At 27.7% G+C, this 23,208-nt stretch overlaps 3 protein-coding genes and 1 pseudogene across 3 annotated transcripts; all 4 read left to right on the top strand.

Moving 5' to 3' along the window:
- Positions 1–4,975: 4,975 nt before the first annotated feature.
- On the top strand, positions 4,976–7,648 carry LOC126552436 (zinc finger MYM-type protein 1-like). The gene is made up of 2 exons (XM_050207133.1): positions 4,976–6,494; positions 6,630–7,648. Exons 1-2 carry the CDS (start codon positions 4,976–4,978, stop codon positions 7,646–7,648), a joined length of 2,538 nt encoding a protein of 845 aa, XP_050063090.1.
- Positions 7,649–8,471: 823 nt separating this feature from the next.
- Positions 8,472–11,522, top strand: LOC126552435 (uncharacterized). The gene is made up of 2 exons (XM_050207132.1): positions 8,472–9,233; positions 11,517–11,522. The coding sequence occupies exons 1-2, from the start codon at positions 8,472–8,474 to the stop codon at positions 11,520–11,522; spliced, it is 768 nt and encodes a 255-aa protein (XP_050063089.1).
- A 2,902-nt stretch (positions 11,523–14,424) lies between these two features.
- Positions 14,425–16,702, top strand: LOC126552434 (zinc finger MYM-type protein 1-like). Its single transcript, XM_050207131.1, has 3 exons — positions 14,425–14,432; positions 15,101–16,109; positions 16,616–16,702. The coding sequence occupies exons 1-3, from the start codon at positions 14,425–14,427 to the stop codon at positions 16,700–16,702; spliced, it is 1,104 nt and encodes a 367-aa protein (XP_050063088.1).
- Positions 16,703–19,786: 3,084 nt separating this feature from the next.
- LOC126552433 (uncharacterized) lies at positions 19,787–22,238 on the top strand (annotated as a pseudogene).
- Positions 22,239–23,208: the final 970 nt, after the last annotated feature.

Here is a 23,208-nt window from a genome sequence, read left to right as displayed (position 1 = left end):
GCTGTTAGAAGTGTCAAAAATTATAAAAATTGTACTGACATTGATATAATAAGGCCATTGAAGCCTTACTTGGCTCGCGGAAAACAAAAAAGAAAAGATGATAATATTTTGTAAAAAAAAATTATTTATGATGTTTAACTTTCTTATTTAATTATTATTATTTAAGTTTTCCGTGTTTTATATTATTTAATATAAATTATATTAGGTATTATTATTACATTGTAATATTATATTATTAATAAAATTATATAATTATATAATAAACACACATAAAACATTAATATATTATAATATATTATATTACTTATTACATATCTTTATACTTTTAATTATTATTAAAATAATATTTATTATATTTTTTTTATTATAATTATTATAATATAGTATTATTTATACTTTTTACTTACCTATTATTACTTATATAATAACATTATATGACTATGTCATTTTTTATTTAAATAGATAGAGATGATCATTAAAAATATTGTTTACTAAAATATGATAAAATATGTAAGGTGTTATTGTTATATATAGAAGCTCACTAGCTGATAGGTTATTAGAAAATAATATGAGGATCACCAAATTGAAGATATTAGATAATATATGTATAATATATTATTACAATATATTTTTTCAATAATATTAAAGTCTTATTTAAAGAAAAAAAAGAATGAAATTTTGCCAATATAAGATGTATTACTGTAAGTTAATATAGGTATAATAATATTATAATGGTATTTTCAACCACCTCCTATATTATTATTATTATTATTATAATGACTAAATAATAAATTATATTATAATATAATTATAGGTAAGTATATTTATTATAATATTTTTAAGATATTATAAATATACTTACAACACTTTTGAAATTATTAAAATATCTTTAAAATACATTAAAATAAAATATTTATAAGATATACCAAGATATTTGAAAAATAACTTATAATTATTTTGTAGGCCTTAAAAAGTGGCCAAAAAATATTTTTATGATATAGGTGAAATATCATTTGATAATCTGAAAACATTTATAGGATATATGTTATTTAGAACAAAATATTTTTATAGAAAATATTAATGAGCTTTGTTTATATTCCAGATTGGCTACATCATCAGTGACAACTGTTTGGTCATTTTCATCAAGACTAGAATCAGTTATGATTGTAAGTGTTAAGCAGTCGTTTTCTTCTAATCAGTTTGTTTCAATTCTCTGTTCAGTGTTTGTATTATTCGTGAACACAACATTCGAATGCTTTCCCAGTATAAACCATCTTAAGCTAAAGCAATTAAGAAACAAATTTACTTTAGCTACCTAGCACATTTTTCGAATTTTTTTACATTATATAAATATAACATACCAATGTTTAAAGTCTAGGGCAGTTATATTTGAACTTGCACTTCCCGCCATACCTTTTAAATAGCTATATAAATTTTCCAATGCATCCTGATGCATCCTGGGTTAAAATATAAGAAATTCCATGTAATTCTTTTAAATCATTCAATAAATTCTTTAAAGATTTATTACATATTAAAATTTCTTAAACAAATTGTGATTTATATTGTATTCAGATATATATCATAAAAAAATATTGTATTTTCAAACCTTTTTGAAATGGGAGAAAATGTTGTTTCTTGTGAACTCTCATATTCAGTATAAAATTATTCATTTTGTCAATCAGTTCATTTTGATCTTTTGAATTTAGTCCATACATTTCTGTACCATTATCAAGCTTTTGCTGTATATTAAATAGATCAAACCATTGATCAATCATAGAAATCATTTCTGCAGCCTATCATCATACAAAATTGTGTATCATTATACGAGAAATAGAAAATTCTAAGAAAGCTTAAATATAATTATTAATTAAAATTAATTATAACTCTTACATCTTGCCAATTATCTATATATTGCTGTTCACCACAAAAGTCAATTTCCTTTGCAACGCTATTTGTTAGCAGCTGTATATCTAATCGCACATTCATTCTACCGGGTCCTTCAACTAACAAATGTCTATCAGAAACTTTGTATGCAAATTTAAAATCATATATTGAATTTAAATTGATAAGTTCCTGAAATATATTTATCCCAACATATTTTCTATTTGGTAATACAAACCCTCTAAAAAAAATATATATATAAATAATATCAGCCTGTTTCATCATTTTCAAAAATACATACTGATCAAGTAAATTATTTCTTAAGAGTTTCATTAAATGAGGAACATCTGCAAAAATATGGATTTTTCTCTGGGTACATGGATGTTCAAATGATGAATTGGTTATTGATACATTTAAATTTCTCCACAATCCAATATTGGATGGGCCCATATCATTGACTATCGCTATAGTATCGTAACCAATATTGTCTAGCTCTTTAATGATATCGAATAACAATTCTTTTGTCATATTGGTGTCATAATCATAATATATGGGTTGCTTCCAATCTTTTACCAAACCTATAGTTATGAACGATAGTCAAAAACAGATAATATTGAAAATTTTAATTTCATAATTTACCTCGAGCAATCACAGTTTTCATGTTTATATGGGCCTCATACTTGTTCATTTTGTTTATCAAAACAAATTCTTTTTGATATGTATGTTTCATCAAAACTTAAAACCGTTAATTTATCTGTTTTACTAAATGACTAGCCTTGAAAATACAAATAATAGTGTTAAAAAAATTATTTTCTTATCTTTTTTATTATTTACCCTTAGTTTTCATGAGTGAAATTACGCTTTAAGTAAACTTGGATTCAAAGAAAATTTTGAAGCTCATGCTCGAAGTGTAGACATACCTTAAAATGTGCTTTTTTAAAATATTGTTGTATTATGTTTTAAAAATAAAGTATGAATTTATTAAGAACTAGGTACATAATATGTATGATATTATTGTTACTTAAAATAATTAAAGTCATTATCAGCAATAAAATATATTATTAATAGTAACATGGTAGAGGAAAATTTTTCTTTGTTCTCAATAACCTATACGCCTTTGGTGAAACACTCCTCAAGGTAATTGCTGACGAGATATTTTCAGGAGTCCACTTATAAGTTTTTTTTTTTTTTGATTAAGTAATAGTTGAATATGTGTGGGTGTGAATAATCGATTCAGTTTATTTGAAAATTCAGTTTCAAACCTTTCATTTTCCAATTTCACAAATTGGTCATACCATTTAATTTTATTTTGTAAATGAAAAATAATTGTTTTATTCTTATCATTAATTTCAGAAAGTTTTTCGTTTTGTTTTTAACAACTTCATACAGGGCCGTAGCAAGGGTGAGGCGACTGAGGCATTTGCCTCGGGCGCCAATGAAATGGGGGCGCTAAATTTTGATAAAATTTTTAAATTAAAGTATTATTCTACCAATATAGTACATAGGGAGAATTCAAAAATGTCTTACAGTCTTACCTAAAAATATATTTTACTATTCAATTACCTAACTTTATTATAAGTTTAATGTATGAATTATGTTCAGTGTCTTTGCATTTGAAAATTATGTTGCTACTGTTATTATTGTGATTCCATACTAAATAGTAAATATTGTACGAAAACATTGGAAGTTGTAACCGAATTGAATTATCGTTATGTAATCAGTGGTGTACGTGTACTGGTGTCTATTGTCTATTAGTATCTATGGCATATGCGAGCGATAAACATTTATTTTGGTAAATCCCAGCCGAAGTCAACAACTGCGGCTAATTTATTATATTTATACTGTCCATCAGTCTGCATTTCTGCAATTATCACTATCACTCTGCACTTATTCAAATATCGTATACAGTTTGACTGCGTGTCTCAATTATTCAGTACACGATACAATCGGACAACTGACTACCTAACTGAACATCCATTTTGTAAATTGGTAAGTAGTTGTTTATTTTAAACTTAAAAATTTAATGAACTATTGTAATAATCAAGGCTAGGATTTGTATGCAACAGCATGTTTTTTTTTTTTTTGCTAATGTCCACGATTTATATTATTGTGATGAAAATGGTACTATTTTTATTTTGCATGTTTTTACATATTATATTGAGCTTAATGCATATGTAGTATGATTGTATTTATTGTATTTAAGCCGATAATAATTAAACTGATCAAAGTCTATAACTTGGTTTTTTGATCCAATATAAATTTTATTTTTATACAATCCTATGGTACAATATACTATGTACCTATTGTATCTATACGTTCGCCGATCATTTATATTCGAAAATTTAAAAAAATATGTGGTCGTAGCATAGAATACACATATTTCTACTATTGAATAAGAATTATAAATTTTATTGCCAAGATAATAATTAATGCACGCAAAAATTAGATAAATAATTTAATTTTTAATCTTAATTATACGTATTATAACACAATCAGCTAATCACTGATGTATTTCAATAAATAAATATATTTTTTTGTAACTTTATTTTTGTGTATATATTTAAAAAATTAAAATTCATATTTTTGCATATTTTGGTAATTAAAATGCATATTTTACAATTTTTATTGCATACAAATCCTAGCCCTTGTAATAATAATAGGTACTTCATACAAATAATAATAGGTACCTATCGCCGTATCGGTAATCGCCACGTACCACTCTGCCACCACCAACCGGCTTACACACTCACACATGTACAACACATTATTCGTTATTTATATTGTTTTATTTTTTTATTATAATTATAGCAATGTAGCATACTGTCATCTGTGTGTTATATAATATTATGTAGATTATGTACCATGTAAGATGTACGTTATATTCATTGGGCGTGAATCGCCGTTTTTAGTATAAATTTATTGTCGTTACCTCGTTGGCCTAATTCGTGATGGTTGGACGGTGAGTAGAAGTGAGACGCAAACGCGAAGTATTTTGGTGATCAGGCATCACGGCCTATTATTTACAAAATAGTCGTAGGGACCTGTAATTTTTACAACTTACGTATTTTGATCATGATTTAGGAATCAAGTAATTATGTCCGAAACGTTTAAGAGAAAGAATAGTGGAGCTCAAAATCGCAAGAATAAAAAAAAAATTAAAATTGAAAACGAGAAGTTGGCAAATACTTTTGAAAGGTGGGTTTCAACATCTACAACGGTGTCTCCTTGTTCATCATTAAACAAATCTGATGTTTCTGTGAAAATCCATAATGATCTTAACAATGCACCAACAATTAACGAGTCTCCCGGCATTCCTTTTAAAAAAAATAACAACTTAAATAATCCAGAACCGTTGAATGATACGACCATGAAAATAGATACTAAACCAGATGAATTGAAATTAACTACGATATCTGATAAAGATAAATCAAATATCACAAAGTCATCGAACAATACGATGGAGATATCGGGTATAACGCCAATTTTAGAAATTTCTGATAGGAACGAAAGTGTTGCATTAAGTCATTCGAAGATAATTTCTGTTACTCAACAACACAGTATCGATTACAACAACCCTCCATCATGGGTACATATGACAGATGGCTTGAGAATAACTTTGGTCTTGCATGGCCCGGATCAGGGTAAAAATATCGATTTTAGAAGTATTCAAACCAAAGATGGACGTCGATTTCTTCCTCATTGGTTCAAGAAACAGTTACCCAACAGTGAAACCATAGACCGTAATTGGTTAATTTACTCCAAGAATAAAAATGCTTTGTTCTGTTTTCCTTGTTGCCTGTTTGAATATCGACAAAGTCAGATACCTTTGATTGCTAATCGTCAGGAAGGGTTTTCTGACTGGAAAAATATAAATAGAATTGAAGATCACGAGACTTCACCAGATCATCGAAAATATTTTGTTCAATGGAAAACCTTAGAATCTAGATTGAAAAACTCACAAAGTATTGATAAATCATTGCAAAACGCAATTTTCTTAGAAAAAGAGCGGTGGCGTCACATCCTTCGGGCAATTTTAAATGCGATTATATTTTGTGCTAAAAACAATTTAGCATTACGAGGCTCAACGTCAGAAATTGGAGTACAAGGAAGTGGCGTATTTTTGGATATCGTTGAATTACTGAGTAAGTACGACAAAACATTAGATGAGCTTATTTCAAATCATACAAAAAGGTCAGTTAACTATCTATCACCAACAATTCAAAATGAATTTGTGAATTTATTAGGAAAGAAAGTTCGTAATGAAATTTTATCAAGGATTCGGAAATCTAAATACTATAGTCTCCTGTTTGATTGCACTCCTGATGTCTCTCATAATGAACAAATGTCGGAAATTATTCGATATGTCTATATAGCTAATGGAAAAGTAAAGATAGAAGAAAGTTTTATTGACTTCATTATAACTGAAGAAAAGACTGGCGAAGGATTGGCATCTGACATAATGAAGAAATTACAAGATGATCAACTCGATATTCAAGATGCAAGAGGACAAGGCTACGATAATGGTGCCAATATGGCGGGAAACTATCGTGGAGTCCAAGCACGAATTCAAGAAAAAAATAATCTTGCTCTTTATATACCATGTGCAAGCCACTGTTTGAATTTGGCAGGAGTACATTCTGCTTCAATCAATGCAGAAATGAAACATTTTTTTGAAACCGTAGAAAGCATTTTTAAATTTTTTTCTCGCTCTACAAGTCGTTGGACTACTTTGATGGAAACATTAAAAGTTTCATTAAAAGGACACTCGGACACAAGATGGTCTTCAAAATCCAATGCCATAAAACCATTGAATACTCAAATTAAAGAAGTTTATGGAGTACTTCAAAATATGATAGCCAATTCTATAAATGCAGACACTACTTCCTCTGCTCTAAGTCTACTCAAAAACATTAATTCAACATTTCTTTTCTACCTTGATGTTTGGAATCAAATATTAAGTCAAGTTGATCGTGCTACTAAAGCTTTACAAATGAAAACTTTGACTTTGGATAAAGCTGCAAGTCTGATTCAGGCATTAAAAAATTCTCTGCAGGAATTTCGTGATACAGAATACGAAGAAAATTTTACTCGCACTTCTACATTAGTTACTACTTTGGAAATAACAAACACATCCATGAGATTAAAAAAAAAGAAAAGATTGGAATTGTACGAAGGACAAGACGATGGAATATATATTTCGGAAATTCAACAACTTCGCATCAATATGAACAATGCAGTTGATGTTTTCATAAATCAACTCAATTGGAGATATAGAAAGTTAATGGAAGTTTCTGATGATTTCGGATTTTTGTCTGGTGAATCATTGTACAACATGAGTACTATAGAATTAAAAAAAGCCGCAATGGATTTAGCAATGAAATACGAAAAAGACATCAATGGTGCAGAATTTATTGATGAGATTTCCGATTTTCAGCACGTAGTGAAGTCAATTATTCCTGACTATATTAAATCTGCAACTGTTATTGAATTACTTCAGCTGATTCAAGACTACAATTTAAAAGAATCTTATCCAAACATAGAAATAGTATTTAGAATCTTTTTGACGATGCCTGTAACTGCAGCAACATGTGAACGTAGCTTTAGCAAACTCAAACTCATAAAAAATTTTTTGAGATCAACTATGGGCCAGGAAAGACTTTCGAATTTATCTATTTTGTCAATAGAAAATGAAGTGACTAGAGAAATTAATTTCGAAGATGTCATCGATGAATTTGCGGCAATCAAATCAAGAAAAGTCAAATTATGAGATTTATTTTTTGTATGACAATAAAAATGAATTTTAAAATAAATACTTGTTGCTTGCTCTTTTAATAAACAAATACATATAATAGTTGAACATTTTAAAAAATTATGATTTTTTTTTTGACAGAAGGGGGGCGTATATACTCAAACTTGCCTCAGGCGTCAAATGAGCTTGTTACGGCTCTGACTTCATAATCGCTTTTTAGCCTAAAAATAATATGTTTATTGCTGTTATACATAACACAAATAACTGTCATGGGAACACTGTACATTATCAGTTACACAACAATGCATCAACCTTATACGTGTACACACATTATCATCACCATGTTAGTTTTGTATATATTGTATTGAAAACTGTATACTGAATTATTAAATAAAATGTTTAATTAAAATATTAAATGCAGTTCTATCAATTATTAAACATAACAATAACTATCTAATACCAGTGTATAACTCACTAGATAACTAACTCAATCTACTTTCTTAAAGTTTATAATATACAAGTTCAAAAGTGTATAAAATGGTCCATAAGACATTAACATTAGCCATAGGTTAAGGAAGATATCAGATAGGAACGATTTGAAGCTACACATAAAGAAATACTGTATATTTTAATTACTTTCCACAAGATTCTATTTAAATACAAATATATATATATATATTATTAATTTATCTAAGATAATAATATAATATTTATAATAGTTATTGTCTACATATGATAGTGAACGGTCGTTATTTCGTATCAGTGAAATTTTAGCTCGCTTATCTGGTTTTTAGACGTATGTGTAGTGTATTAATATATTTCGTATACGTACACAAACAAAATGTTGTGTTTAATTTGCAATGAAGAAATTTTTGAAGGGGACAAAATTCAATGTTTTAATTGTAAAGAACATTTACATTTCACCTGTGCAGCTTTTAGAGAATCAGTCTTCAGAAAATTAAATAAAAAAGCAAAGTCTAACTGGTCTTGCTCGTCTTGTAAAACAAAAAATAATTCTGACTTAATCTGTAAATCACCTTCACAAGAAAATAATATAAACGAAATATCTGAAGAAACTTTACAAGGAGTGATTAATTCTGTTAATTTTATGAGCTCCCAATTTGATTCTTTTGGTAAACAATTAAAAGAAATAATTTTGTCGATTACTGAACTCAAAAATGAAAATAAACGTATCACAGAAGAAAACTTGAAGATCAAAAAGGAACTAAACACTATTTCCAACCGTGCAAACATTCTAGAACAAAAGGCATTAGAATGTCATATAGAAATTGTTGGTATACCGGAGTCTAAGAATGAAAATTATACTGACACTTTTGAAAAAATTAACATTAAACTGGGTACAAAAATTTCTGTCAATAATATTTACCGAATCCCATCTAAATACTCCGACAAACCAAGGAAAATATCGGTTATCTTTAACTCATTAGCTGAGAAAAATGAATTCATGAAACAAGCCAAGAAAGAAAAATTGATTGCAAAACACTTTGATGCATCATGGAACAACTCTCCTGTCTACTTTAATAATCTTATGACTTATTCAAACAAGACGCTCTTCTATAAAGCCAAAACTACTGCTAAACAGGTTGGATATAAATATGCTTGGTTTAATAATAATAAAATTTTTGTTAAAAAAAACGATGAATCAAAATTAATTACTATAGAGAATGAAGATTCTATTTTAAAGATTGTTTAGATTTATTTATACTCAAAACTATTTATCTTGTATTCCTTTTTTTATGTTTTATGTTTATTAATGACTATCTTAGAAGATATTATAAAATATAATAATTACAATACAAAATACTTTGAATGTATAACAGAATTTACAAATAATTTTAATTTAGATAATAAGAGGAATAACTTTTTATATAGGTATAATGTGTACCAATATTAGAAGTATCATAGCTAATTTTGATGAACTTATCTTACTTTTTGAAAATGAACTGCTTTTAAAAAAAATAGATATCTTAATATTAACGGAAACTTGGCATGATAATATGACAAATTGTGTGTATAGTATACCTGGCTACAATACTTATTTCTCAACAGTTAAACGTAATCAAAATAATGGTCTATTTATTTTTGTTAATGAAAATCTTACATTTGATTTATTTGAATATGGTTTTGAAGAAAGCAACATTTTAAGATTAACTGTAACGAATGAAAGTAAAAATACGTGCATTTACTGTGTATATAGGTCTCCCTCTAGCAATACTAATGATTTCTTAATTACATTACGTTATATTTTCGTTAATGAGATTACGAATAATGAATGTTCTGTCTTCATAGGAGATATAAATATTGATATTATAGGAAATGTAAATAATGATTATCTAGATATGATGGCTGAATTTGGTTTTAAATCATTTATTAACATATTTACTAGAGTTCAAGACATTGGTACCCATTCGTGTTTGGATCACATCTTTATTAAAACAAATGAATCTAAATTAAACAAAACAAATTCTGGTGTAATTCAAACCCAAATAACAGATCATTTTTCTATAATTACTGCAATTCCAATGTTAAATTATGTTAAAAATAATAAAAAAAGTACCATTATTATAAACTCTATTAATTATGATCTCCTAGACACATTGTTAATTGATGAAAATTGGTCCTTTTTACATAAAAAATCAAATGTTAATGAATTAACTGAATTATTTTATAAAAAAATATTAAATGTTATTGAAAAATCCAGTAAATTAATACATATTAACTCAAAAAATACAAGATTAAAGGAATGGATGACAAAAGGTTTACTAATTTCCACATGTAAAAAAAATGAATTAATAAAAAAAACTAAAAAACATCCAGATAACACTAAACTAAAAAATTATTACAATAAATACAAAAATAAATTAACTTCACTCGTAAGAGCAGCGAAAATCTGTTTTTATAAAAAAACAATTTTCTAAAACAATAAATGACCCTAAATTGACATGGAAACTTATTAATAAATTAACTGGGAAAAATAAAACCAATTCAAATGAAATTTTTAAAAATACCCTATTTACAAATGGTCAACATATAAATCCTCAAAAAGAACCTTTCAGAGCAGCCAATATATTAAATACATTTTTTACAGGTATAGGAGACAAATACACAAAAAATTTCAAAAAGATTTCTACCAAAGATAATAATATGTATTGTAGTTCAACTTTTAATGAAATATTTTTAAAAAATATAGATTCTGCAGAGGTTTTAAAAATCATAAATAGTTTAAAGGATGACTCCTCGGCAGGATTTGATAAAATATCAGTTAAGACGTTAAAAAGAATATCTAAATTTATTGTAAATCCTCTTACGATGTTATTTAATGCATCCTTAAAAGAAGGAATTTTCCCAGATATTTTCAAATTAGCTATAGTTAAACCTTTATATAAATCAGGAATTAAAGAAAATTTATCAAATTACAGACCAATATCATTACTTTGCAATTTTTCTAAAATATTAGAAAAAATAGTTAAAAGTAGGCTAATTATATACCTAGAAAAAAACAATTTGATATCAAAAATCAATTCGGTTTTCAACCAGGAATAAGTACAACTGGGGCGCTTTATGAGACAACCAAATTTTTATATAATGAACTCGATAATAATAAAAAGGTATTAGCGTTTTTTTTTAAATTTGGCAAAAGCCTTTGATACAGTTGACCACAAAATACTTACTGATATCCTTCCAGGAATAGGTATACAAAATGTAAGTTTAGCTTGGTTCAAAAGCTATCTAAACAATAGAAAACAAAAAGTATCTATAAATGGTATACTTAGTAAAGAAAACACAATTTCTTTTGGTGTCCCTCAAGGCAGTGTTCTAGGTCCCATATTGTTCTTAATATATATTAACGATATTTGTAATTTAGAATTAGACGGTCAACTTGTTTCTTATGCAGACGATACATGCTTACTATTTTCAAGCAATACATGGGATAATGTCAAACGTAAAGCAACAGCAGAAGTTAACAAGGTATTTATTAAGTTGTCTGAAAAAAAACTCACTTTAAATATAGGCAAAAGTGTTTTTATTGCATCTTCTATAACAAATAAATATATACCAATAGATAAAATTATTATACACTCCTGTGACACGCAAAATGTCTTCTTAACTTCCTGTATCTGTCAAAAAATAATTCGCGTAACCAGAGTAAAATATTTAGGTTTAATCATTGACTGTTTCTTACGATGGAATATACATATAACGGACTTAACTATGCGTTTAAGATCTATTATTTTTAAATTATACACTCTAAATAAAATATTGTGCAAAAGTATTATGTGTATCATATACAATGCTTTATATAAATCAATTTTACAATATGGGTTATTAATGTGGGGAGGTTGTGCTGACAATGCAATAAGGCCATTAAAAACCCAACAAAACCAAGCGGTAAGAATCTGTTTAAATAAGTATGATTTAAAAGGCTCTACAGTTTCTAACTACAAAGAGTTGGAGGTATTGCCAGTCAGGTCTCTGTATGCACAATTTTCCATTTTAAGTGCTTCTAGAAATATCGATCATAAAAATTTAAATAAACGTGAATGTAGAGCATATGATCTACAAGTTAAGTATACAAAAAAAAATATGGTAAACATTTCTTGGATTATTTAGGTCCTACAAACTTCAATGCAATGCCTTTGTATCTTAAACAAAGTATATTTAATAATGTAAATAAAAAATCTAACGTTATAATAATAAGAAATCTATTATAAACTGGCTGTTTAGTGAGCTTTAATTTTAAGTTTTAGAAATTTAGTCTTTGTATTTTGTAAAGTATCATACAATTTTGTCAATTAACTCATTTACCCCATCACAATCATCGCTTAAAGGGGTAAATTAATTCTACTACATATATATATTTGTATTCTAGTTCTGTACACTATTATGAATATTTTTCAATAAAAAAAAAAAAAAAAAAAAAAATAATATATAAAATGATTATAAAAACACAACATATAATCTATGACTAATAACATATATTGGAATACATTTACATGAAAATATTATAATTTATATCAAAAGTGGTTGAGAAAAACTGTTTCAAGTTGTTATGTATATACTGCTAAACTGCAACATTGAAAACTAATTCTTGGTCTTATTGATATTTATTTTTTTGCATAAACCAATACAAATCATAAATCACAGGTTTCATTGAAGGAAAATCCACATTAATGGTTCTATTCATCCTCAATTTTGTCCTTATTAAAACATATATGAAAACATAAAAACGATTATAGTATGCATTATATTATATAAGCTCATCGCATAATTTACTAAAATTAATTTCCAAGTTAGAACAACACTGAGTTTTTAGAGAAAAATCACTAAAACATAAAATTATAATTTTTTAAAGCAGGTACCAATGCAAAAATATTTAAAATGTTCATTTTAACTGGTTATTAATAAAAAAAACTTTTCTTTGATTTAGTAACTGTAAAAGGACCAGAAGGTGTTCTTATAATAATAGATGATGGTGAATTTGTTGAAGACATTCGGTTGTAAGGAATATCATCTTAATAATATCCAAACGTGCTTCAAAATTGAGATTCATAAAATATCTGTAAATCTTGAGCAGAAAGTTAAGATAAATGATGAAGTATATTAATATATTGTTCGCGCCCGGGCTCGTAAGCGTCATAAAATATTATTATCACACACACACACACACAAACACATCCCAGCGCGTGGTATCAAATGGACTCCGTATGAGTTTTAAGGCATTTACGGATTCCACCCTAAATAACTATTTTAGAACATTTTTGTTGACATTAAATTGTTATAAAAAATAATCTGTAGTAATTTTGAGTATAAAACTTGAAATTATAGAAAAAAATTGCATGCAATTTTAAGATACACTTATGACTTCCAGCGTTATGACTTCCCTGAAACACTTTCATACACACATACCTGAGGTTCACATGAACTCCGATGATAATGTTTTAGTATAAGTATTTACAGCATAATATCTATAATACTTATTTAAATGAGATAACCTCAATATCATGATACATATTACATATATAATTATAACTAACAAAACACCTTTAATAGTAATTTAATATATTTCACACTTTAAATATACATTTCATAAAAAAACAAATTATTAAACATTTGTATCTACTTTAATGATTTTTTTTATAATATTGGCCACCTGGAATTTAATTTTTTTCCAAGGTCTTTTACTCAAAGCTGGTTCTTTTTTTATGGCTAATAGGCAATCATGCTGCTGTGAAATTTTATGTAATGCAATGAATTTACCAAAAAAACGTTTAATTGCTTCCATTTCACCATTACTCCATTTAATGTAATCAACACGAGTTTTAGTTTTTGTATCTGACGTTTGTTTGTTAGATGTGTGTTTGCTGGTATTAATTATCTTCTCATCGTCACTCCATTCAACATATAATGAATTTTCACCAATAGAATCTGAGAACAAATACAATATGATTATAATTCAGTTAACTTAATAACCTTAATATTTTAGAGTAAATAAAATTAAATACCTGTAACATTTTCATTATCGTCAGAATCAGAAGAACCTTCAATAGAATTTGAAGGCATCAAAAAATAGTCAAATTGTTCTAGCGTTTTGCCTTTAAGTTCATGAAGATTACCGGATTCCATTGCAAGAAGTATCTTACTAACTCGACTAATTTGTAATGTTTCGTTAAGTAGTCTATAGTATTTTGTATTGCCAAGTCGTGACCCATAAAATTGGCAAGCTGTTCTCTGTCATTTGTAGTTAAATTTAATAATTGAGACATTGTGGCAATATGTTTTCGTAATTTTGTTGAAGTAAGCAGTTCTGGGGCTGATGATCCACATTCGATTGCTGCCTTCCCCAGACAGTCGGAGCCACGGTAACATCCTACTGCAGTATTAGGAATTGCAAACAAGCAGTGGCGTATTTACGGGGGGTCCAGGGGTACTGGACCCCCCCCAGAGAAAAAAAACCGATACATAAATTCCTGCAGAAATGCAGAATAGTTTAGTAATTTACTAATTTATATATAATTTGGTATTCTGTGTATTCTGACGAAGATTTCCAAGTTACGACTAATTGTATTGTGTGATAAAGGCAATAGGTATTAGGTATAAATATATTATATTTGTATTACACCTTTGGTATTCGGTACCCGTATCTTAAAAATATAAACTTTATCGCACAGAAAAACTAATTATTGACGGATTTGAGTGTATGTGAATTAACAATAATTGTTGTATAGCTATAATATAATATCAATTAGTGGCTTTTATCTTTTATAAGATATTACATATTTTCTATTAGTCTCATTTTGCTTCAAGAACTATACGAGTAACGACAAACTAGTTAACCAGCCAACACAAATTTATTATACTTATATTATACTTACTACTATTATACTTTATTATATACTAAAATTAAGTACAAATTTATAGTATAAATTTTCGTAATTTATTACGCTTTAGAGCTCGTGGTGATGCATCTCTAAAAATACACCTTGAAAGTTCTAGCATCATAAAATATACAAGTCCTATTAGTCAAAATGCTATAATTGATTATAAAATAGTAGACAGAGTAAATGAAGCCAAATGTTTTACAGTTCTTGTCGACGAAACTTCAGATATAGCTGGTATCGAACAAGTGTCTATTTGCGTTCGATATATTGATTTAAAATGCCTTGAATTACACGAAGAGTTTCTACAATTTGTTCCAACCACTGATGCATCGGGAAAAGGTTTATCTAATCTTATACTTGATAATCTTAAAAAGTTTGGTATAAATACACAATATCTTCGGGGTCAGGTGTATGACGGTGCAGCAGCGATGGCTGGAAAATATAATGGAGTTCAAGCTTATGTAAAAAAAGAACATCCTTTAGCTTTATACGTACATTGCTCTGCTCATTCCTTGAATCTTGCCGTATCGGTATCATGTAACGTTAGCCAAATACGCAACTGTATGGGAACGATAGGAAAATTGAGAGACTTTTTTATGTTTCCGAAACGAAAATCTATACTTTCAAAAGCTATTGAAATATCAGAAAATAATATTTCTAAAAAATCATTAGAGAGAAATTGTGAAACTAGGTGGATTGAACGATATCATTCAGTTAGCGATTTTTTAGAATTGTTTGAATGTGTAGAAGAAGCTCTTGAAGAAATTTGTGAGTGGGATAATACAGACACGCCAAATCAAGCTGGCGCTTTCCGAATTTCAATTCTTCAACCAGAATTTATAATTACAATGGTTACTATTTCGAAAATATTTGGACTTGGACTACCACTATCAAAACAGTTTCAGAAAGTTGATATTGATTTAAAATTGGCCATGGATTTAGTTCAAGATACTTTGATCGAGCTAGAAGATTATAGAAAACACGCTCAGAAAAATTTTGAAGACATTTTTTTAGCTGCCAAAAAAATTGCTGACAATTTTAATGTGACGATTACAATCCCAAGAATTAATAAAAGACAAGTACATAGAATAAACGTACAGACTAATGATCCTGAAGAATATTTTCGCATATCGGTTTTTATTCTATACTTAGATTCTTTCATAAGTCAATTAAAATCTAGATTTCTTAATCATACTGATATTTTGTCAAGTTTTCACTCTCTTTTTGACGAAAATTCTACAAAAGAAGAATTTAAAAAATTAGCTGAATTTTACGAAGAATATTTAAATGGTAATATTTCAATAATAGAAGAGTTTCAACTTTGGCAAAGGAAACTTAAAAAATTAGAAATGAAACCAAAGAATTCCATTGATGCATTGAAGTTGTGTAATTCAGACATATATCCAGGCGTAAATAAGTTATTTCAAATTTTGGCTACACTTCCTATATCTACGACTTCAAATGAACGGACTTTTCATCTCTCAAAAGAATTAAAACATATCTACGAAATACTATATCTGAGGTAATAAGATATTATTAAAAAAATTAAATTGTAAAACTAATATTTGTGGTTCTTTTGTTTTAGAAAAGACTAAATGGATTGGCCATGTTAAACATTCATAGGGGAGTTGAAATTACTGTTGATGAAGTGATAGCTGAATTAGCAAAATAATCAAGACGACTGGAATTTATTTTATAAAATAATATTTTATTATATAGTTTGAAATATAATATACATATGAATATATACGAGTATATATATTTAATTTAACCCCTTCAAAAACAGTATATAGATGTAATACTGTTAAAATCTATCATAGTTTATATTAATTATATATAAACTGTGGATCCCCCCCCCCAGAAAAATTTGAAAATACGCCACTGCAAACAAGTATTCGTTTTGTTTAAATACACAAGCTGCATTTCGGATTTTTAAAAGAATGTCTATAGATTTTTTCATAATGCTTGTCAATAAAACTGGAACTGCTCTTCCACGTTTTTCCCTTATTTCAAATCTTTCGAAACTTTTTGATAATTTTATTTCTACTTCTGAAAGTGATTTTTGGATTTCTTCTTGAACTTTATTTTTACTTCTATTTAGGTAATCTATTACTTTTATTCTTTGGACTTCACCAGATCTGCGGCGATTGAGTAGAATAATTGAAGGGCTCCGTGCAACAACGAGATATGTCCACTTTTTTTCAAAAGTCACTTTTTGATGTTATCATATACAGATTTTTTTTCTTTAAAATTGTGTGCAACAACAAGACATGTCCAATGATTATCTACGGAGTTATTGAGTAAATGGACTTGTCTGGCTTAAGATATTATGAGCAAGAACCAGATAAGTCCTGACTTGTCTGGTTTTTGCGCAGAACTGTTGGCTACACTGAAAAATAGTATATAGTTAGTAGATAGTAGTCATATTTTCCCTCGTATTTTCCTCATTATCATTTATAATAATTATTATTATTATAATAAAATCACCTACTTTATAACACAGAATAGATTAAATTTAATCTATTCTATGTTTATAATATTAATTGTTGGTATTTGGAATTTTGTTTCTATTTCTAGTCATAAATAATAAGACTGTTCATGTATTGTTTTTACTTTTATTTAGTTGCTGTAACGGGCACAGTGTTATTTATTTTCTATATAGTTGTATTATTTTTCAAAATGAACTGTGATAATATAGCAAAACAACTTGAATATGATGAATATTTTTCTGACTCATCATTTGATGATGACATTCAAGATCCAGATTACATAATTATTGAAAATGACGAACTCGGAGGCATACTGGCTTTTGATTCTGATCCAGATGATAATTTTGAACTACTTCCAACGACACCCTCAGGATCAGTTAATATTATATCAGAATCCAGTGAAGATGAACAACCTACATCTATTTGTAATGGTAAGAAAAGAATAAATAATAAATCAAATTGGAAACGTAATATTACAAAAAGAGTAGGTCTGATGGTATTGAACATAATTCTTTGCGTGACAAAATTGTTCCACCTAGAACTACAGGCCCTGACTGTTATTGTAATAAAGAATGTTTCACTAATGTATCGGATGACCAAAAAACCAACTTACTTGTAACATTTAATAATATAGGTGATAAGAATAAACAAGATACATATTTGGCTGGATTAATTAGAGTCAACCCTGTTATTCGTCAAAGGAAAAGAGATGGTAGTCGATCAAGTAAAACGTGTTCTGTAAAATATGAGATAAAAATTGGTTTAGAAATTATCCAAGTTTGCAAGAAGGCGTTTTGTTCTCTTTTAGGAGTTGGAAAATCTAGAGTAGAAAGAATTATAAACAATTTGAAGAATAATGTTCCCAGCCCAGTGGATAAACGTGGTAAGCATCATAGTCGACCAAATTAAATACCTGACAATATATGTTTCCAATTAGATACGTTTATTAATTCATTTCCTAAGAGACAATCTCATTACAGTAGATCTGACAACAATAATGTAAGATACATGTCTCCTGAACTTTCAGTTGTCAAATTATATAGAATGTATTTGGAAAAATATGAACCTGATGTATATGCATTTTTAAACAGTGAAAATGGTGAACAAGTTAAACCTAAATTGAAATACAACTATTTTGCTAATTATTTCAATAGAAATTTCAACATATCATTTGGCACTCCCAGATCTGACACTTGTCAAACCTGTGATCATTTGAAAAAATTTATTAACAGTGAAAACAATGAAGAAGAAAAAGCAAATCTTGAAGTAGAAAAACAAATTCATTTGCGGAAAGCAGAAGTATTTTACACTTATTTAAAACAGTTATCAGCTGAAGCCAAACAAAATGATTCAATTGATGTTTTAAGCTTTGATTTTCAACAGAATATGCCACTCCCACACATCCCATCAGGAGATGTCTTTTATAAAAGGCAACTTTGGTCATATAACTTTTGTATACATTCGGCGGGTACAGGCAAATCTCATTTTTATATGTACAATGAATCATCAGCTAAAAAAGGACAGAATGAAGTGATAAGTTTTTTGGGTCTAGGACTTTTCGGCGCTGCCAATTCGGCGCTGCCATTTCGGCGATAGATATTTTCGGCGATAATGACAATACATATTATAATGAAAATTATTTTTAATATAAAAAAAATTAAAAATTGCACTATAAAAATGCATTTAAATTATATTAATTATAACTAAAAATAAAAAAATTGGAAAAAAATTTTTATATTTTATTTTTATAGTATTGTTACTTTAGTTTTTATTAGTGGTTTAGTTCCGGGCGTACTAATTGGTTACTATTACTACTAGCTACGATAAAATTGTTATCGAAGATAACTTGTACCTATGTATATTGTATATATGTATGGTGTAATAAAAATAATAATAAATGATACCCAATAGGTATATAACGGTAATAATTTGATCGGAAAGGCCTAGATATGATAAAATAAGTTTTAACACTGATGTGTGAAGTGTAAAACAGTGTGTAGTGTTGTGTCGTGCAACGTGCAGTAAAAATGGCATTGATTGAATCAAAACGTAATCGTGAAATTTTAAGACACGTTGGTTATATGTACATTTTCGATAAGTTAAGTGCGAATAGTCAAGTAAAGTTTTGGAGATGTCGAAGAAAAGATATTTGTCCAGCAAGAGTGCATACTTCATTAGATAATTTAGAGATTATCAAACTTCCTGCAAAAGAACACACCCACGATTCTGAATCTATAGAAATCGAAGCTAATATCGTAGTCACAAAAATGAAAAGACGGGCAATTGAAATGATGGAGACAACTTCCACTATAATAAATGAATGTGTTAACGGATTAACACAGTCAGCAAAAGTAAGTACCTAAAAATATATTTATATAAACATAACAATAGTATACATATTCAGCATAAATAAATATAGGCCGATTCTACTACGTAGTTTAGTCAATGTTCGCATTGAGTGCACAGACGTACAATTTTAGCCTCGTATTTAAGAGTTGTATATTTTTAGGGAATCCTTCAAAATAATGAAGCGTTACGAAAAATGATTAGGAGAAAACGAAATGAAGTAAATTCAGCTCCAGCGGCACCAATAAATTTAAAAACTCTACAGTTACCCGAAATATACAAAACTTACTCGCCAAATGATGGAATAAGTGAACAATTCTTATTAGCAGATAGTGGGCAGGAAACAGATAGGGTCTTAATATTTGGCCGACTTAGTGGACTAAAAATATTAAAAAATTCCCGAACCTGGTACTGTGACGGCACTTTTAGAATTGCTCCATTATTATTTTCCCAGGTTTATGTTATTTTGGCGGAAGCATTAGGAGGTGTACACCCGATAATATATGCACTACTTCCAAGCAAAAAAGCTAATATTTATGAAAAATTATTAAACATGTTAAAAACGCTTGAACCAGATTTGAATCCAGACTCAATCTCTTGCGATTTTGAACTTGCTGCTTTTACAGCTATAAAAAATGCATTCCCTAATGTACAAATATTTGGGTGTTATTTTCACTTATGTCAAAACTTTCGGTCTAAATTAGGTGAGCTACATTAAATATCTCGTTATAAAAATGAACCAGAATTTTGCATACACGTAAAAAGTATTATCGCATTAGCTTTCGTTCCTATATCAGATCTTGATGATGCGCTAGACATTTTATCAGAAAGTTTACCCGAAGAACTTATAGATTTATTAGATTGGTTCGAAGACTTTTATATTGGTCGGAAAAATCGTAGTCGTGAAGGTAGACGGCCTGCGCGATTTTCTCCGGCAATGTGGAATTTATACGAAAGTGTATTAACAAATAAAGACCGTACAAATAACCATGCTGAAGCGGCGAATAGAAGATTAAATCAGTTAATGGCAAACAAACCTACAATTTGGGCTTTCATAAATACATTACGTAAAATACAAGCAGGAACGGATACACAGTATGAGCATTTGGTAACGGGTAATAGTCCACGGAAAAAGTTAAAAAAATTTAGAGACACAGACAATCGTATTTATAAACTAGTTGATAGATACGATAAAAATGACATTCAAACATTTATCAGGGGAATATCAAATAATATAGCGTTGAAATAAAATGTTGACTATAATAATTTTATAAACATTAATTGACTATATTATTATTTTTTTTACTAATGTACCTACATAATTTTTTAATCTTTATTATTTTATATCTAAAAATTTGACTATAATATTATATTATTTTATGCTAAAATTCCAGCCCTAATTATTACCATACACTATTATTATACTATTTTTATGGTCGTGAATGTCGTTTTTTTATTATTAATTTATAATTTTTGTATTTTTAGTTATAATTAATATAATTTAAATTCATTTTTATTGTGCAATTTTTATTTTTGTTTATACTAAAAATAATTTTCATTATAATATGTATTGTCATTATCGCCGAAACAGCAGCGCCGAAAATATCTATCGCCGAAACGGCAGAGCCGAAATGGCAGTGCCGAATTGGCAGCGCCGAAAAGTCCCATTCCCAAGTTTTTTACATCACTATTTCAAAAACATACTAAGTCCAAGAATAAAAACATTATATTTATTTTCTGATAACTGCAGTGCACAGAATAAAAATAAAACACTATTTCAATACATATCTGCTGTGGTCAACACTCCAACTTTTTCTATCAAATCAATTATTCACAGATATCCTGAGCCCGGGCATAGTTTTCTGTCCTGTGATAGGTGCTTTGGGCATATTGAAAAAGTACGTCGAAAAGTAGAAGGGTATTTTTAGCAGATGAATATGAAAAAATGGTTTCAGAAATAAATAAAAAATTTAAAGTTGTTCATGTTGATCAAAGTATGATTTTTGATTTTAATAGTTATCTATCTCCATTAGCTAAAAAAGTTATAACCAACAAAGAGAAAGTAAAATTTACTATTATAGCTTACCGATATGTTGAATATACAAACGAAGGTATTTTTTGTAGTACATCTGGAAATTCTACTGCTAAAGAAAAGTACACTTTAAATAAAACTGCGAAGAACTAACTATAAATGAAAATGGACTATTAAGATTGTACAATGAATCTATTAAACTGAAACTGTCCAAATTCAATGATGTTACACTGTTAGCAAGCAAATATGTGCCCCAAGAATACCAATGGTTTTATATTGGACTTACTGCTGCTGAAGAAAGTAATACCAATAATAGTGATGGCTCTGACTATGAAAATTAAACACAACACAAAGTTAATCATATTTTATAAGTTTTTATTCTTACCTAACTAAATAAAATTTCATAAATATCATTAATTTTCACTTTTTATATTTTGACAAAATTTTTTATACTTTTTTTTATTTTCATTTTTATTAGCCTCGTGTTGAACAATATTGTATACTTATAATACAATAATTTTTTAGTAAATATTAATAAAATTTGTTAATATTATGTTTTTATTATTACTAAGAGTTGAAATATTATGTTTTTGTTTTTTATTTGTCATATTGTTACTAGGAAAAGTAAAATAATATTTTAAATATTATAATATGTATTTCATTTTATTGTTTATTGTTAAATTTATTATGTTATTTATTTTGATTGAATGTTTCAAGGTGATTTCTATTTTATTTTTTATTTCTTGTTAAAATAGTAATATAAATATTATTAAAAAAGTGTTTGTTATTACGTAATACTCTTCTTAAAGTAAATTAAAAAGATATATGTACTTAATAAAATATAACTAATAAAACATGTAATACAATATTTCAAAAAATAATTGATGAATATATAGATTATAGGTAGGTACATTAGTTGATGCTTAAACTTAGAAAAAAATAAATTATTATTTAGTTTTTGAAAAACCTTATAGTATAATATGATGTTATTACATAATATGCTTACGAGTAATAACCAGGTAAGTCCATATGTTTTATTTCAATACTAATTTTATCACAATGTCATTTGTTTATTTTATTGATTAGTATTACAATTATTTATAAAAGTGGCAATAAAGCCAAAATGAGCAAAAAACCAGGTAAGTCCATATGTTTCATAGTTCCAAGCTATTTTAAAAGATCAGACGTTTATTTAAAAAGCAATTTAACTTAACCCAACTATTTATATGTTATCAAAGATAGTAATGTCGTATTTACAAATAGAAATAGAAATTATTAAAGTTTTGGTGAAATAAAATGTCTCTCCTGAAC

This window comes from Aphis gossypii, chromosome X (assembly GCF_020184175.1).
Source record: "Aphis gossypii isolate Hap1 chromosome X, ASM2018417v2, whole genome shotgun sequence".
NCBI classification, from domain to species: domain Eukaryota; kingdom Metazoa; phylum Arthropoda; class Insecta; order Hemiptera; family Aphididae; genus Aphis; species Aphis gossypii.
Note: the sequence above shows the minus strand (reverse complement) of the source record. Positions and strands in the feature narration are given on the sequence as shown.